General features: G+C 39.8%; 1 protein-coding gene across 1 annotated transcript; it reads left to right on the top strand.

Moving 5' to 3' along the window:
• The first annotated feature begins 2,470 nt into the window (after positions 1-2,470).
• Positions 2,471-7,120, top strand: BDKRB1 (bradykinin receptor B1). The gene is made up of 2 exons (XM_041476320.1): positions 2,471-2,606; positions 5,164-7,120. The coding sequence occupies exon 2, from the start codon at positions 5,217-5,219 to the stop codon at positions 6,300-6,302; it is 1,086 nt and encodes a 361-aa protein (XP_041332254.1). The 5' UTR covers positions 2,471-2,606; positions 5,164-5,216; the 3' UTR covers positions 6,303-7,120.
• The last annotated feature ends 12,229 nt before the right edge of the window (positions 7,121-19,349 follow it).

Below are 19,349 nucleotides of genomic sequence, written 5' to 3' on the forward strand. Positions count from 1 at the left end.
TGTGAAGAAATCCAAGAAAGCTGAACACAGAGTTTTTCCTCAAAAGGTCATATCAAAAACCTTCTCTGGTGTGACAGAACAGATGAACAGTTACAGCGGATAATTAGGCTGATTTGCCAAACATTTCAATAAAGAAAACAAAATCATTAAAACATACTGATCAAAAAAGATATTTTGTCCCAATCATTAAAGGCTCCAGCCATCTTAAAAGGAAAATTTTTAATGGCTGATCTGTTGGACCAAGAGCCAGAACTCTGGACACCTTTGGGATTTTAGACATTTGTCTGCCTTGCAATGTGTGTGATAATTAAGCAAAGTCTTACCTCTAAGTTCAACATGTTTGTTTAATCATTCTATTCAGAGAGGATCAGTGAATTCTTACACAGCTCTAAAATGTTTACTTTCTACAGGAAAGTCTGCCTAAATGGTGTGACTGAAGATCATTCTACCTTAAAACATTAACCAACAAACTGTGAGCATCCTGAGCTGAAGGTGCCAATAGACAGATATGCTTTTTACAGTAAAAAAACCTTAACTAGTGACTCTTACAAATATTTTTAAACTAACCCTTCACATTCCTTCAATTCATAGTCCATTATATCTGTGCAAACTGTGAAATGTTACCAGATCTTTATTTACTTTCTATAGGTTGAAATGTGGAATTAAGTTGTAAAGACACAATAAATTAAATCCCCTTTCTATATAAAGTTACAGCTTCTTCTTTAGACTTGTTCTAAGATCTTTAAATGCTGGAACTACTGCAGTGCCCACTCACTTTTTCTACTAAATGCATAGACTTCCAATTTTGAATCTCTCTCCACTACTGAAAAGTGTTCCAAATATAGCAACAAAAAAAACCCAGAAAATAAGAAACTAGATTTGCAAAGAGGAGTTGGATTTGCAAAACCAGTATTTTGATCTCATTTTAATGTGACAAGTTTTGTAAGACTTGTTATTTATAAATAAAAATAACATATAAATTGTCATATAAATTTTAGACACAGCTGCAGTTTTTTATTCAGTCTGTGAGTAAATGTGGAACTTGGCAGATCCTAGAGATTCATGTCCAAGCATGGACAAATTCCAAACTTCTTGTTATTGCTCAAATGTTCTTCATTATGGAAAAAATAACAAACACGGAAATGCAGTAGTGTAAGCAAAGTGGAGACTTTGGAAAGTCTGTGACGAAGATCTCCTGTCATATTGCACTTACCTTTATGAGTCAGTGTGAGATGGGTTGTTTCAAGATTTTCCTTCTGTTATTTGTTAGGATTCCTTACATAATGTGTAATTCACAAATTACATGTTGTTTTTAAGTATTTGCCAAAATTAAAATTTTACAAGATATTAGAAAAAGCAAACCAACATTAAATCTTGAGCCATTTAGAGTTTTCTCCATTGTGATGGTGTTAACTGGAACATGTTTTGTTTATCAATTTTAGCACTGTTTGCATAACTATCTTACTATCCTTTAATGAATAAAAAATTTGGAATAAAAGTATTTTTCATGATAGGGAAGTCCATAATAAGATATCACCATTCAGCCTCCCCTACCTTTTCATTTTAGCTTTCTTATCAAACAAAAATGGACACAATTGAATAAGAACTGAGATATATGGTGCATGTGTTGGTTAAGTAGCCAATGAGAAGAATATTTTCCTATAGGTAAATAGCATTCCAGTAACTTGATAATTTCTTATATTTTTTTTAATTGAAAACCTACATTGTTTACGTGGTTATGCTTAAGACAGATTTGCATGTAAAGTCTGGGATGCAAGCTATTATCTTTTTAAAATATTGCTCTAATCAGTGGACGATCAGAATGAAAAAGATAAAAATAACTTATAAACCACCACTCTCAGGCTACTTGGTCCCAGAAAGTAATCAGAAAAACAAGAAGCTTATTTGGGTACAAGTCTGAGAAAATCCAGCAGTCATCATGAATATTACTGAGAAGCAATATTCACAGAGATTCATGCCCTGGACATCTATAGTGGGGTGCAAAAAACAGTTCTTTTCAAAAAGAGTGTTAGTGGGGTTTGCCAAGGTTCATGTTTCAGCAGCCGTTCCCACCTATCCGTGCTGCTTTCCCCCAGCTCCTTGGGGAAAAGGATGTCATGTCTAGCAGGTAAAGGAGCTCCCAACACAACAAAAGCCTAATTCTAATTTCTCCCTGTGTGCATTGGTACAGAGAAGGCAATTCAGAGCTGTTAATTAAGTTCGTATTTTTACAGACATTCACACAATGGAACTTTTAATTGCCAAGGACAATTTGAGAGCTTTAATTAGCGGTCAAAGGATGACAAGAGCCATGACACTTGGCTTGTATTATTTCACAATGAGAATGAAATATCTTACATGTCTTGAAAATTACTTCAGCTGACGTTTGGGAAAGTTAAAAAAAAAAAAAAGTCCTGGGGCTTTCTTCCAAAATGTAACATCATACACATGGTGTATGGCCAGCAAAACACTCAGGACAGCCCTCAGTCACTCAGTTGTGCCTCAGGATGCATCCTTGAATTCTCTCAGTCGGCTCTGTACTGCTGTTTATCAACTGTTTCCGAATTTGAAACTTTGCCTGGATTGCCAGGAAGGACAAAGAGTAGGTATGCCTTTTTAAATTTATAATCTTTATTGAAATAATTTCTATATTTTATCTTAATAATATTTTTTTGCTCTCAGTTCTGATCTACGAAGTCTAGTAAGACTTTCCCTTTCTTTTTCACCACAAAAGTAATTCTGAAGGTCAGTATAAGTTTATGTGTAAAGCCATGATCCATTTTACCTCATTGCTCTAACTGGCAAATTAGTATTAATAGTAAAAGGGGTGACAGATGCAATGTGCATGGAAATTCATCAGAAATCAGTTCAAAGTAAGAAAAATATGTCATTATTTGTATAAAAGATGACTGGAATGTTAAGGACAGAAATTGAAAACCATTCATGCTGCTAATTTTCCATTAGCACTAACTACTTCAAAATACTTACAGGAATTACAGAAAATAAAATGCATTTTCTGTCAAGAGAACATTTGGAATTCTAAATTTACAAAAGGCTTGTGGCTTGTGTAGTGCTCAGATACTGATTAGTAGACTCTGAAGAAATTTTTGCAAAAAAAACCCTACAGAATCCTCGGGTACTATTGCTAGCTGAACAAGAATTCAGATTTAGCTGTGAATAAAATCTAAGTTGCAATGAAAAATAAAACTTCCAGGTGTTTTTAGCTGAGCCTATCATGAATGAATTTGTGGCTCCAGCTGACAGATTGTATCTGAAGTGTGCGGAGTGGCTGGCTTAAGCTGGTAGCAAGAAGTGTCAGGAAAAGGGCAGGCAAGGACAATAAGAATTTCTTTTTATTCTATATTTATTAAAAGAAATAATTCTGTTTAGGTTTAACTGTTATCTTTCTTCTACACTATTTTTGAAATATAAAATTACAGATTTTCTGCCATTGTTCTCTCGTGCCCTAACCAGCCTCCTGCTATAAAAGCATTAGATTTCTGCTGTTTTATAAAAAGTCTCTCTGATGCTAATCAGCCATTCATTTGCTACCTGTGTTTTACCTGTAGTTTCAGATCCTCTCAAGTTATCTTTGTTTATGTGAGAGGTCTGTGAACTAGGTAACATTCAGACTGTTGTGAGGGAAATCCAGGGAGCTGTGCTAACTTGAGTTGTAGCTCAATTCCCCACCATGGCTGCCAGCTTGAGTGAGTTTATGAACTCAGACACAACTTTGCTGCTCACCTAATTCTGCAGCGATGAAAAATGTTGTGTGCATTAGTACCAGATAGCCTGATGTGGAATATTAATACTTAACTTATTCCTAGAGGCATCCCAAAATTAGTACTGCAAGGTGCTCATATACAGAAATCACTGAGGCTGGACATGGGTGTAAAAGAGACGAAAGATGGTCTAAATTCTCTCTTCAGAAATTCCATCATTAGGTGGAAAAATAGGTGCAAAATACAGAAGCTGAAAGGGCAGAGTTAAATAGCTGCAGCAGAAAGTCAACATTTAGAATGATTGATTGCAAAATATTCCTTTTTTTAAAATACATTATTTTCTGTGATTGACATGCTCTACTTGCATATGAAATACTGAAATGTTAGATGGCAGAACAGGCTCAACAATAACTTGCCTTCCATAACGTTCTGAGACCAAATGCTTGTAAAAACCAGGATCCAGGCACTATCATCAAGCATGGCAGCACCAGAAGAAAGAAGCAGGGGACAGTTCTGAGAGTGGATCTGTGGCAAAAAGTCCACTAGATTTTCATAGGAGGATAAGGTTTTACCCATGTTCTTAGTCCTGTACAATCTCACATGGAACTACCGGAAAAAAACTAAGGTATTGCCAATGCTATGATGAGCTAAACACTTTGGAGCCTGGGACAGCCAAACTCAAAATTTTTGAGCTGGAGAAGAGGGCTGTAAATTTAGAGCTGCAGAGGCCTTTCCTCCAGGCACGATTTTTAGTGTAATATTTTGGAGAAGTCTGTGTTTTATTATTCCAACCACTGACATTTGAAGGCAATAAGCTGTCTAATCTAACAGCAATTTTGAACCCAAAGTTCAGGGTGGCAGGAACTGAGAAGGAACAAAAGAATGCAAAGTTCAGTCAGCAAGTGGCACATACAGAGCGTGAGCAGCTTTCTCAGTTCAGGGAAACAGGCATGATCCTGCTTCAGCAGGACAAGAGAATATAATAATATATTAATGTATATATAATATAGTATATAATACAGTAACATAATAATGTACATAGTATGGTAAATAAGAGTAAGAGAAAGGGCAGGGAAAGATGCAAAGCTGGCTTTGTGTCGCCAGCATGACTCCCACTACTCCCAGGGAGATGGAATTCTCCCATATCTGTGTCTGCCATCAGTCTCGAGGAGATGTACAGAACTATTTACACTAATTTGTCACTTTCCTTCCTCTGTGCCACTTCAAACAATGGAAACATGGAGAGGAAACTTAATGGGATGTAGAGGAAGTTCTATCGTTGCTAATACTGGGAACATTTCCCACTGCTGCACATATCAAGAATGGATTGATCGAGCCTGTAATAATCAGTAAGGACTAATAAAGAATTTGCAGCAGTTAAATGTTTGTTACACCACTCATGGGAGGCAACTTTTGCTCTTTTATGCTTCTTTTTTTGCAGTAATTTTCTCTCATTTCAACGACGTCTCCTGTTCACTTCAGAATTTTTAAAAAATGACTGAAACTCCTCTACTGAATATTCCCACCTCAAACCAGAGTGAAAATCAGAGTAACTCAACTGTTTGCCCAGAACTGGATGACTGGTGGGACATCGTGTACTACATAGGACCCAAGTACATCAACACTGTCTGCATTATTGGTATGCTTGGAAATGTGTTTGTTCTCTTCATTTATTCACTGCACAAGGGCCCCCTGAAGATAGCTGAAATCTACCTTATGAACCTTGCTGTTGCTGACCTGATCTTCCTCACGTGCCTCCCTTTCTGGGCAGAGAACATCAGTAATGAGTTTAACTGGCCCTTTGGCAGTTTCCTGTGCCGCAGCATCAGCGCCTCCATCACCCTGAACATGTACACCAGCATCTACCTGCTCGTGGCCGTCAGCGTGGACCGCTATTTGACTTTTGTCCACACCTTGAACCACAGAGAGATATGGAGCAAATCTATGACCAAAGGGATCTGCTTGCTCATCTGGTTCTTTTGCATCCTTCTCAGCGTCCCAGCTTTCATGTTCCGGACTGTGAAAGACTTTCCCCAGTGGAATATTTCAGCCTGCACTTTGGAGTTCCCCAGCCCATCGTGGGAAATAGCTGAAAGCCTGGTAGGCAATGTGGTGGGGTTCCTGCTGCCATCCACAGCAATCATCTTCCTCAATTTCTCTACCATTAGGTCCCTACAAAAAACAGCGAAAGAACGAAAAGCACTCAGAGCAAAGGGTTGCAAGAGGCACAGAGGCACAAAGGCAACCAGGCTGATCTTCACTGTGGTACTGATGTTTCTTTTCTGCTGGACTCCTCACCATTTTTTTGTATTCCTTGATATATTATACCATACAGAAGTGATAAAAGGCTGCTTCTGGGGGGAACTGATCAACTTTGGGGAGCAGTTTTCTTATATGCTGGCTATCACCAACAGCTGCATTAACCCCGTGATTTACGTCTTTGTTGGGAAATACTTCAGGCAAAAGGCTTTAGAAGTTTTTTCACAGTTTATTCCCTGTGGATTTCCTTCGAGATGGGTATCTTTCAAAGAAATATCTTCAAATTTCAACATGTTTCCAGTCAAGAGTAGTTTAACATAAGGATTCTCAGTTCCTCTTCATCTTGATATTATAACTTATTTTATGCTGCTGCAAATGGCATTAAAAATTAACATGAAACACTCTGATCTGGCCTTCACAGACCAAGCTAATTATCTATTAAAGTAAATCACTTGATTGATTGCTTACTTTTTCCTCAGGCTTGCTTTCCTAGTTCTGTGTTATCCATCCAAATGTATAACGTGTGATGCCAGAATTTTTTACCAAATGATCTAACCTTTCTTACCTATTAACAGTGGCTTAAAAACTTTTTGACAAAATACCAGAAATCTGGTTTCTTTGCAGAAAGCCATAAGCCAGCTGAATATTTTGCTGCATTGTACCTGTGATGACAGATACTATACCACCTTTAACACTATTCATAAAATTACAACAGGTATTACAGAGCAAATATGAGCTTAATGTTTAGCTGATAAATGCATTTAAGCAGGTATGGGATAACTTTGGTCATTTTGAACAAAATTTTCACTGATTTGCATTTTTACGGTAAGATCTAGAGAATTTTTTTGTGCACTTTAATTATGTGCAGTGCATAACTATTGTACAAGAGGATGTAACACAAAGAAAGTGTACAGAAATTGTGAAAAAAGCAAGGTAACACAGTAGCCTCTTCAAAACTTGATTTTTGCTGATCCAGTAAAGTATTACAAAATTGCTCATAAAGTACTGTAAAGATCCTTTTTATTTTTTTATGTGAATATATCTATGATGGCCACTGATACAGTATTATTTAGAGGCAAATCCTTAGATACGTATTTATGGTTTTATGAATCAAAATTAATAAACTATGTAACATCTTATTTTGCTTCATAGTCTTGTTCTTTCTTATATTTATTTTTTATTTTTTGTCTCTTTCCCCCTAATCCTTTGGGAAAGAGCAAATATATAGTTCTGTCATTAAAAATCCTTGTTGCTACCAGAACACAAACTCTCATAGTTAAAAAAAACAAAAAACAAAACAACTTCTTTTCCATCACAGCCAAAATGGCAGAGTAGATGTAAAGCAACTGAGATCAAATTATGTGTATGTGCAGACATGGAAAAAGATAGAAAAGATAGTGCAGCTTGTTCAGCCAGAGGATGCTGGTGCAGAAGGGAGCATCCAGACACACCATTTGTACAACAATTCATTTAACTCCTCACTGTAAAGCCTGTTCCGTTCAGCCTTTACAGTTATTCACTGTAACAGCACTACATTTTCTGTGGTTCTTTTTTGTGTTTCCATTTTGAATATGTAATTAATCTCTTATTTGGTTATAGAAATCTGCCTATTCAACTTCATTGCAATAAGATTAGTGTTAATTTTTAATGGTTCTTTCAAACTTTTTGAATCTGAACAGTGGAAGCCTTTTGAAGACTCAAAAGTCTATCTTCTGGCAATGATGGTTTAAGAATCAGGGGTGGATTAAGGGATCAGGGAGGAAGAATCTGTCATAGGTTTACTACTTCCACTGCTTCTATGACAGATGTTTTTAAAATAAATATCAGGCTTAAACACCAGTAATAACAACAGTATGTGAAGTCCCCTGACTCATCTGAAATCAAATTCCTAATTCCCATCTATTGTAAACTTTTGAACACTGCATCTATTTAATACATCCCCACCTGAATCTTTAATTCAAAAAACTTCCAAGCAGAGATATTTTCTTGGGAAAGGGGAGGAAAGGAAAGGGAAAAGGAAAAAAAAAGGAAAAGGAAAGAAAGTCTGAAATTGTGAAAAAGGTGCAGAAGAAGAAGTTCCATTTTCTCACTACTGATGAGGACCTTTAAAGGGAAAAATATTTCGTCTCATCTGACTAACACTGGCTCATGTTATTCAATGTACAAATAACTGGAAAAAACACTTCTTGAGTGTGGTGGCATATTTGGGCTATGACATAATACATTGAAAATTAGTATGAAATCTGAATTTAATGGAAAAACCTCCTGTTTCCATCCATGAGCAAGTGACAAGGGTTTTCATGAAAGCACTGCTTCTTTTACATATGCTCAACTGTCAGGAAAAACATGTGTAGTTTAAATACTGCTTTAAACCACTTAACAGAGTCTTGCAAATCAATGGATTCCAGCATGAATGTCTGTAAATGTATGCATTTCTGACTGTGTGTTAGGGTCTGGTGCTCGTTAGTGGCCACTTTTTGCTGCGGTGCTGTGCTGCACTCACCTCTCTGAGCTGTGCCCAGGAAGGCTCTGGTGACAGCCACGGTGATGCTGCTGGGCTGGCAGGTGGCCAGGGCATTGCTGCTGTGCTGGACAGGCTGGAACCAGTGTGACCTTGAGCTGAAGGGATGTGGATGAGCCCATGACGGAGCAGAGATTCACCTGCAGCCCCTGGGGGACCCGGGGCTGGAGCAGGGGGATGCCTGAAGGAGAATGTGGTGTGACCCTGCGAGAAGCCTCTGCTGGGGTAGGTTTTATGGCAGGACCTGTGACCTCATGGGGCACCCGCACTGGAGCAGTTAATGAAAAACTGCAGCCCTTGAGAAGGACCCACAGTAGAGAAGTTCAAAGAGGACTGTCTCATGTGGGTGGGAACCTCTGCTGGAGCAGGGAAAGCAGAGATTCTCTTCCAGCCCATGGTGAAGACCATGGTGAAGCAGTGTGCCCTGCAGCCCATGGAGGAGGACAATGTAGACTTGTCACTGTTGAGTAAGAAATGACACAGACTCACCAGAAGGCTGATTAGCATAACACACCATTTCTTTCGACTGCTCCTTTTTACAAGTGGTTCTGATCCAGGTGGACTTGCTTGGTCATTTGGTTAATACATTTCACCTGACTGGCTAATTAACAAGACACGCTTCTTATAAACAATCTTTGAGAAAAACAAGAAAACAGAGAGTAGGAAAACAACACCTGCAGGCTGTTTATGATAATAAGCTATCATTGTTTATCTTCAACTCCCTAAAGCCTCTCAGGCCAATTCTGGGAAAACTTACCTAGTTTTCTCTCTCTCTCTGACCCAGCTGTCACATCCACATAGACTACATAAGTGATGGACTTCAGGGAGAACTCTTGTTGCAGCCAGGCTGGAGACAAGAGGAGGAGTTCATTGCAATGTTAAACCAGATAGCCTGGTCCAAAAAGGGGCCAAGGGTGGAGATTGTAATGGATGTGCCTTTAAATTGCTGTAAGCTGTGATTTGAGTTCATGTTACAGGAATTAGTACAGCAGAAATCCATATCATTGGAGGAGAGGCCTTACAAGAAGAAGCTTAAGAGCATCAGTGACCAGACCTGAGCTGGCTTTGGTGCCCAGTAACTCCAAGAAACACAACACCACACCACTCCTGTACTGAGTGACTGCCAGAACAGATGGAGCCTGAAATCGTGGACTAAATGAACTCAAAGGATCTTTTGTAAACATTTGTGGACATTTTATGAGCATTTTCTAGGGGTGGTCCATTGACTCAAGAAATAACTTCTGTGTATTATGTCAAAGGATGGGAAGAAGGGTGGTGGTTAATGAAGTTGTATCAAATAGTGTGGGACCTGGGCATGATGCAAATGGTATGGAATAAGTGATGGAATGTGCTGGTTTGGGCTGGGGTAGAATTAATTTTCTTCACAGTGGCTAGTATGGAGCTGTGTTTTGGATTTGTGCTGAATACAGTGTTAATAATATAGAGATGTTTTTGTTATTACTGAGCCAGGTTTACACAGAACCAAGGCCTTTTCTGCTTTCCATGCTGCCACACTGGAGAGAAGACTGGAAATTGGAAGGATAGGTGACTCAAACTGACCAAAGGGATATTCCAGACCAGATGATATCATGACCAGTATATAAAATGGGAGGAAGAAGAAAGCAAAAGGAGGAGGGGATATTTGGAGTGATGCCATTTGTCTTTCCAAGTATCTGTCACAGGTGATGGGACTCTGCTCTCCTGGAGGTGGCTGAACACCGGCCTGCCCATGGGAAGCAGTGAATTTATTGCTTATTTTGCTTTGTTAATTTGTGTGGCTTTTGTTTTCCCTATTAAATTGTCTTTCTCTCAACACATCAGTTTTGACCCTTTTGATTCTTTCCCAGATCCCTCTGGTGGGGGGATGAGCAAGAGTCTGCGTGAGGCTTGGCAAATGACTGGGGTTAAACCTCAACAAACCTGACCCAGGAGTGCTGTGTTGTTTGTGCCTTGAAGGTGTATATGAAAATAGAGAATGAACTTGAATTGCAGCAAGGAAATCTCAGGATAAGCATTAATGAAAAAGCTCCTGGTGGAGCCAGTGACAGGCTGCCCAGGAGAGAACCCAGAACAGCAGCAACAGGACCCTCGGAGCCCACTTTAGACAGCAATTTTTGGGGAAAATATCAACATAGCTGGTTCTGCCCCAGCACAAGGGAGTGTATACCCCTCCACTGATCCCTTCTCTTGTGGTCAATAAATAAAGTTTCCTTGTTTGCTCTTTCAGGTTCTTCACTGATCACCTCTCAATCAGTACTGAAATGTCAGCTCTGTAGGACTAATGTTGCCAGACTCCACTGCCCATGGCTTGTACTTTTCAATAAGCATCATTTTTACCTTCTCTCATGTTACTTCTCACACTCCTCATAAACATTGTCAAGAATTAATAATTAAAAAGCTCCTCTGCTGCACCTCAAGAGCTTACAAGTATGATTTAACCTGTTCTCATCTGTCTATATAGAATATATATTTTACTATTAATTACTCTAGGACAAGGACTATCTTTGCACTGTCTGTTCAGGCCTTGCTTAATGCCCAGCCTGGTCTTAGTTGATCATACAGGGCTCCTAGCACTAGTGTAATAAAGTGACATTTAGGATTCACTGAAACACATCTCAAGGAATAATACAGCCTGGACTTACATTTGTAACATCAAAACATTTTGACAAGCCATTTCAATATTAAAAACTCTACCTGTAAATACAGATAGTTTTGTCAGAGAAACTTTGCCTTTGACAACAACAGCAAAGACACCACCAAACCCAGCTGATTGATTTCTAAAACCGAAAATTGAAGAAAATACATTGATCCCTAAAAGTAAAGACTTGAGCATTTTCAGAGATCTATAGCCACATGGATTTCTAACCTGCCAGCAGTCATCTTCCTGGGAAGAGATCTGTTTGTCATCCCTGTCAAATCGTGCCACATTGAGTAAATATGTTGACTCTTGGATAGAAAAAAGCACTTTGCTCACAGGTCAGATGTACTGCAGCTTTCAGCAGTCAAATCCTCACAGAGATGCTTACACCTCTGCAGCTGCCTGTGTCAGTGTTTCACAGGAGACTTGTTCACAGAGCAACAGGACCCACTTTACTGCCCATGGGTCAAGGGTGGAGGGTGTCAAATAAACTGTTCATTGTCCCAGTGAGCTCTTGGTGCACTGCCAGCAACAGGACAGGAAGGAGTGACAAAAGCTGCACCAAGGTGGCAGGACCAAAATCATACTGGGGAAATGGGTGGAGTTTAATGGAGAGCAGAGAAATATCTGATTGGAGATTGGGAGTCAAGAAGCAGAGGAAAAGGGTGAGTCAAGAGAAGAAATAACCCACCAGTGCCTCTGTCAGCATCTTCCCAATGCCAGAGTGTGGGGACGAGCAGGGAGGTCACAGTGACCAAAAGAAAACATTGAGGGAGCAGGAGACAGGCACTGGCTGGACCAGGGGACAACAATGTGGAAGGGAAATGACTTTGACTATGAACTGGAACAGAGTTGGGACCTGATGGTGAAGAGGTCAGAGCAAATTGTGAAAAAGGGGAAGAAGAAATAGATATCTCAGGATGGGACTTGGAATATTGCATTCCCTTAAAAAACCCTGTCAGGACTGAAAACACTAAAAATCAAACATCCAAGGGCCAGGAAATATTTGACCTAAGACTGTCCCTGGAATTTCAGTTTGGTCTCCTTCAGGGTATGAGTTATTATATGGTCTTACAGTCTTATGACTAAGCTTTGAATTTCCAACATTGCAACTTATCCACTTCTGATTAACCTTGTGTCACCCCGCCTTGTGTAGGAGAGGAACACACTTGCGTAAACCAAATAATACCCTGAAGAAATTAAATCATCCATCCTGCATATTAAATAAAATAAATGGTATTGATAACACACATGCTGCCTTGAATTTTACCCTGAGAAATCTTTGAGACAACATATAATTAAACTCAAAAATTAATTTCAGTAAGGTTTTCTAGAAGGAAATTAGTCTAATAATCATGTTTGATCACAACTGAAAATATTAGAAGACATTGTAAAATAAGAGAAGACAGGAAGAATATTGTGATCAGCAAAAATGCAGGAAGAAATATTCCCCTTTCCATGTAGAACAGTAGGACTCCTGACAAAGAGCAGACACCCCTTTTGGTCACTGGAAAGGATTTGTCAAAACACCTTCATCACAGAACAACAGGCCAGGACTTTGGGTCTGTCAGGAGGACAGATGAAGAGAAAAACTGGGATTTCAAAAGAAATCCTCCTCTGGCAGCTCAAAGAACAGATGGAAATACACATCCTGGGACTGGACCATACAACAGCAGTTTGGCTTGGTTTGTTGTTTTTTTTTTTTTCGTAAGGGAATTTGAAACTCTCATGCAAAACAAATCCATCTGAATTACACAGTTTATTTAAGTATTTTAGCTGTTTTTCCCTTTGAGTTTTCAGTAGTTGCTGTTTATTGCCAAGACTTCTATTTCACACATGACTCAGAGTAAATCCTGGGTATCTTTCCCAGCCTACTGGGCTAGATAGGGGACCTGCCCCCTCTTTCCTCAGCTCCAAACCACAGGAAGCCCTTGCAACTGATATGTTTATCCCTGGTGGAGAATGGCCATGGACCCATTTGGTCACAATTGCCTGTCCTATCTGAATTTTCCAGAGGACACTGCACCACGAATACCCATCATGGTGAGCGAGAGAAAATGTTAGCAAGGCCTATTCTTGAGTTTCAGCTTGGTTAGTAAGCATGGCTTGAACAGATCCATCTCCCTCTCAGGCTTAATCCATGGGCAGCAATGCATCTGTCCAGATTTTGGCTGGGCTAGGGTTAGTTTTCTTCTTAGCAGCTGGCACAGCACTGTGTTTAGCTTTAAGATTAAGATTGATATTGATATCAAATTGATTTCAGCCAGGAAACAGGTTGGGCATTGGTCAATTAGTTGTGAGCAACTTAATTGTGCATAATTTTTTTTCTTGGGGTTTATTTCTCTCTCTCACCTTTTCTTTATTGTTATTATTGTAGTTACTATTATAATTTGTATTATTATATTTTACTTTACTTCAATTATCACTGTTGTTATCTCAACCCATGAGTTTTATCTTTTCTTTTCTGATTCTCCTCCCACTCACACTGTCAGTAGGGTGTCTAGTTGCCTGCTGGAACTACAACTACATCATACTACCTTGTGTGAATAGTAAGAGGGAAGAAGCCTGCTTTAGCAGTGCTCCTCAACTTCTGGCAGAAGAACTTTGTCCACACAACCAACTTTGGCCACGTTGTTGCCACAAACTCAATAAGTCCCTTGTGCTATCAAGCACTGCTCATGGAGAGTTATTAAATGACATGACACAGAATAAAGAATCCATTAATTCAAAACTTCCTAGTTTTATGCATATGTGTGGCTGGTTGCAGTGCATTCTACAGGAAAAAAAAAACATTAGGAAGAAAACATGAAGCAACTGCTCTAGAAAACCCTCCGCTGCCATCTTAATATTGTGCACTTCAGGTTTGTTCCAGCAAAATTTTCACTGTCTGCTAGTGATATTTTCTTTCAGGAGTGAGACTTATTTTCCATTATTGCTCCAATATACAGCTACAGCTGGAAAAGATGTTCTCCTCTGGGAAGTAATTCACACATAGTAAAGTTCACATTTGACTTTCAGCTCCTGTACAGAAAATCTCCAGGCACGCACTAGAAATGAAACCAGCCGCCACCATTTCCCACAGGAAGAGCTGGAATAAATCTCACATCCATCACACAAGACTAACTTAATAGATAAACTGCAAGGTCCAAATCCTGAAAAAACTTTTCAAATTGTCCCATTTTTGGTGTATGGATAAATGCATGTGATATGTAGCCCTGGAGTATCATGGAGTGAGAAATGCTCTTCAGCACTGGAAGGAGGGTAAATAGAAATAATTAATGCTCCAAGCATTCCTTACCTGAGTGACAGAACTGTGCTGTGAACAACAGGTTAGAGGCCAAAACCTCACTTGATGTACATCACAGTAGCAGAAAGCTGTACATATTTGTAGCAGACAAAGGGCTAGTCCTGAACAGAGATAGTGAACCTGACTATTGATCATTATATCATAACAAAGTTACCATAATTTTTTGAGACAAAGAAATGACATCATCTTATAGTTAGCATAATAAGCAATAGTCTCTCTCTAATTTTTTTTCTTCTATGCTCTTTAGCTATTAAGCTTCTAAGAAAAATATTTTTCATGTGACAAAACTGCTGGTGCACACTTTAGAAGTTATTGGGGGTGATGAGGAGGATCTCATGACGAGAAAGTTCAGCCTCCAATGATAAAGTGAGACACTTGGTAAGGTCAGATTGGAAAAAGATAAGCAAATTTTTTTAAAAAAAAAATTAACAAATTAAAAAGCAGCTAAGACATTTTCAAAAAATGAGAAACCCATGAAAATTTAAAGGTGAGACTGCCTATTCTGCAAAACTTTAGTCAGTCTCTTATGAATCAGAGGAAGCACTGAGCCCCTGAGTGAGGCCTCTTGCCAGCATTGCTCAACTCTTATCTGCTGGTTGCATGCCAGCTCCCCAGCAAGGATGCCAGTAATTCATAAGGCAAATCACCCACAGCCAGAACACTGAATGTCTCTGACGTGGCAAGTGGTAGTCAGAGAATGGATGATGGTACATCTGATGGGGCTCAACACCCTACAGATATCCCTCTAAGGCAGACATTTATTGCAGATAAATAGTAATCTACTAAAATAATCAGAATTATTTGTAAGAAGGTGTTATGAGGTCAGGCACAGTTTTGTCTCCTTCCTTGCCTCAGACTTTTGGATGTGAAGGGCTGAAAAGCATCATTGAGTCAGTTAAATACAGTTTAAAGCTGTCCAAAAACTGTCAGCAAACTTTCTTCTTCCCCTGGTGTGGGAGAAAAGAACTGCTCTGATAAACCATCACTATCAGGATATAATGGAAATGATTGTCATTGCCCAGTTAAGAGAACAGGGAGCTAATGATGGCAGAAGATGAATGCAGCAAACTGACTTGCAGGTATATGGAACATCAGGAACATTCCCTTCCATTCCATTTCATGGTATTAAAATCCCTACAGTCAGCCCTGGTATGGTCTTCATGACTGGATCATAAAGGAGGAAGAGAAACAAATTCAGGCTAACAGGAAAATACCTAACAGAAGACAGTTCCAGAAAAGAAGTGTTACTTTTCTAAAAGAACTCCTAGGTGTGCAGACTACTGAGACTTCACACATCCTGAGCTTCAAAGCAATTCCTTGCTAAATTGTCATTGCAGATCAAGAGCAACATTCAGGTGCTCTGTGATGCATTAAAGACACACTTTCCTTCACACATGGCCCTGTTCAAACCAAGACTTGCTATCTTTCTTAGGCCAATGCACACACGTGGTAGCCCAAGGAGGAAAGACAGTGGTCTAACTAGCAATTGTGCATCCAGTATCTAAGTTCCCTAAAACCACAGTGCACCAGCTCTGGTGCCAGCTATACCCACTCAGCCCTTTGGTGCTCTGCAGCAGCTGTATTAGTTCTTCTCAGCTGCCCTTGAGGGCTGGCTTTCAGCAGCAAGATTTGGTCAAAAGTATTCCAGTGTCTAAGGCACAAAGGGGACTTCTGAGGGACAGTTTCAGCTCTCCCCCCTTCTGTAGCCTTTTTTTTTTTTTAAATCACCAGATGAGGTAAGATGTGGCTCTAATTGCAGCCTTGCAGGCTGTTCTAAGCTCTGTGTGCACACCCGATTTGCCCCTAAATGTACCAGCAGTCACCCCAGAGGTGAGCCCTGGACCAAACAGTGCAGCCAAAAGGGCACTTTTGTTTTGAGGCTGCTGTGATCTGCCCTACACATAGCAGGATCACTGCCACCAATATATGTCAGGTAACCACCAATACAATGAGGTTTCCAAATCTCACAGATGTCTTGATCTCTTGTGGTACCCCAAAATAAAATAGGTATATGGTCATAGAATCATGCAATGGGCTGAGTTGGAAGGGACCCATCAGGACCATGGAGTCCAACTCTGACTTGTGCAGGACACCCCAAGAATCACACCATGTGCCTGAGGGCATTGTCAGATATCAGATACTGTAACAACAGAGATTACCAAGTGCTTCATCAAGACAATGAAAGGTATTCCACCCATTGTCTGTGAGTATATGGCACTTACTTTAAATGCAGGACACTTGTCCAAATTTTTCCCACAATACCTGTCTTGCTGGTTGTTTCATCCACAGAGGTGGCAGCATCACTATTGTTTTCCTACCTATGTTCTCCGTAAAGGTATAGATTTGTATTTGCTAGTAAAATATTATCTATAAAAGAAGTGTTAATATGTTTTACTATGAGATAACCATTTACTTGGAACAGCAGGAAGAAAATGAGCTTTGTTAGGATTATTCATATTCCATCTTTCATGCTCTGCCAAAAATCAAATATCCTACATGTTGTCAAAGCAAAAGAAATCCTCTAAATAGCACTTGATGTCCCTGAGAAACTGCACAAAATACCACTGGTGGATCACATTGAAAGGAGTAGTCCACAGAGAAAACATGTAAAGCAAGGGCACAGCTTCAGCAGAATAAAATTAGATGTGTGATGTTAGACATGCATTGTTCTTCCTGCCCCTGCTCTGCTTCACTTCCAGGCATTCTACACAACCCATCCTGTTTACTCAGACGAGGTGTGAAGGGTCTGGAAGAGTTATTTTGGGATACTGTCCCAGACTTTTGGAATACTGATGTAAAATACAATTCCTTTTGGGCACTGGATTCTTTCACTGCTTTTTTGTTAAATTCTAGCTACTCAGACTAATACCAGTGGAGTTATCTTGTGTCCTGATTTTAGTGAAACCCTTCCCTTTTCAGTGCAGTGTGTTGTTTTCTGATGCACTGGGCAATGTCGTATCCAGTCGTGTTGCAGGAGCCTTGCCTGGAGTCCCTGGCCACCAGTGGAAATCAGTAGATAATGGCAGATGTCCTCCAGCAGGGCCACACAGCCTCTCTCCATGAACCAGTTGTATCCAGAACAGGCTAGCCCAGAGCGGGAAAGCCCCTGCAACTCAGGGACAGAGCAAGGGACTACTCTGAGGGCAGAGAACCCCAGGAGCCAACAGCAGGAGACACAAGTGATGGACTAGTCAAGCCATCTTCCTTTTAGGAATCACCAGCAGCATCTTCCTAGATATCCAATTTTTTTTTTTTTTTCACACATGCTAATAGGGAAATTCCTTTTTTTTTGTCCAAGGCTTTTGCTGCATGAAGTGATGCTTTCTGTACACCTTTCAGGAGTAAACAAGACAGCAAGACACACTCAGTTCTCTGAACTGAGACACGTACAGTTCTGTGAACATTCTCCCAAGGTGTGAGGACAAAGACTGAACAGCTCTGATGGTATTACCCCAAATTAGAGTCATGAATATCAGTGCTAACCTCATTGCAAGGACAGTAAGACAGTTCACTGTTTGGAAAAAAATGTGTGTGTCATGGAAGGGAAAGTTAAATGTCTCATAATTTGACTGTGAGAGCAGGGGTGTTGTGGGAAGGCAAATGGGCTACTGCATCTGATATTGGATTTACAACTGTGTTTCCTTGTTGAAAGAAGCTAAAGAATAAACAGCAAGAGCCAGAAAACTAGAGGACTTGCCCCCTCTTGTCAGTCCAAGCCCTGAGAGTGACAGCAGGAAATAGACTGTGTGGCAATAATTATTTAGTCATGTGAGCAGAGATTGTCTCACAGCACGAGAAGGTAAATGAAAGTATGGCAGACAGTGGAGGCTGTTGCATTTGGTTGCTTTCTGCCATTTGTCTTGTCAGTGTTATTTGCATTATTTTGCTATTAATAGTTTCTGTATTTTTGTATACATATGGAACTAGGACTCAAATACCTTTCAGTGTTCAATAATCTATTTCTACTTCTACAGGAAAATAGGGAGAAGCTACAGTTCTCTATAAGGCAAATATTTTCTAAATCATGAGGTCTAAAACCCATCAATTTACCATTTGCAATATTCTAGGGCATTAGCTCTTCCTTCCTCCACATATGCACTACAATAAATACTCTAAATTTCCCTTTCAGCAAATTTGTTTTTAGTGTCTGCTAACATAACTGACTGTAATTACTGTCTGACACTGAGTTATATGAAGATAGATGGGTTTGATTAGAATTGGTGAACCGTTTCTAGACAAGCATTTTATTTGAAAAATACAGCCACTTTTTTCCTTACCAAATATCTAGAGAATGAACATGCTGTATTTTGTTTCAAATGATCATTGTTTGGAATTTTGCAGTACATGGTATATATTGCAGCACACTGAAGAATGATTAACTCTTTAATCTTGCTGCTGGCAGTTTCACACGCTGATTTTTGGTGTGGACAGCCATCCAAAGCACCTACTTTCCTTTCTCTTCCATCAGCCAGGATTCTTTCAGACCCACTAAGCAGAGCCTCTTTTGGCAGGAGCACCCTTCCACAGGAATAGTCAAGTCACTTTGTTCAGATTGGCACGTGGCAGAAAAGTTGGGGAAGTGGGGGGAGGAATTTGTGAATATGGGAAAGAAGAAAAGGGTGACTCTTTTGCTTTGCTGGATTAGTAGTAGCCCCCAAAACTGCTCTGCCTCTGTGGTTCAGCTTGGCACGCCTGCTGGAACCTATCTGGGTTTCTTCCACCCGACCTCTTTGAAGCAATTTCCATGTCTCCACTCAGTCTGCATACATGGAAATTAATTCAGAGTTTAGGTCTGTTTTTTGCAGCAGCACTTACCAAGCTGGAGGAGACCTTCCCAACAGACCAGCATAAACAGTGGCAAGCTGCACACACAGCACTGTGCTGTGTCCTAAAGGACCTTCA

The sequence above is a fragment of the Pyrgilauda ruficollis genome, unplaced genomic scaffold (genome assembly GCF_017590135.1).
Source record: "Pyrgilauda ruficollis isolate IOZ18807 unplaced genomic scaffold, ASM1759013v1 scaffold38, whole genome shotgun sequence".
Classification (NCBI taxonomy): Eukaryota; Metazoa; Chordata; class Aves; order Passeriformes; family Passeridae; genus Pyrgilauda; species Pyrgilauda ruficollis.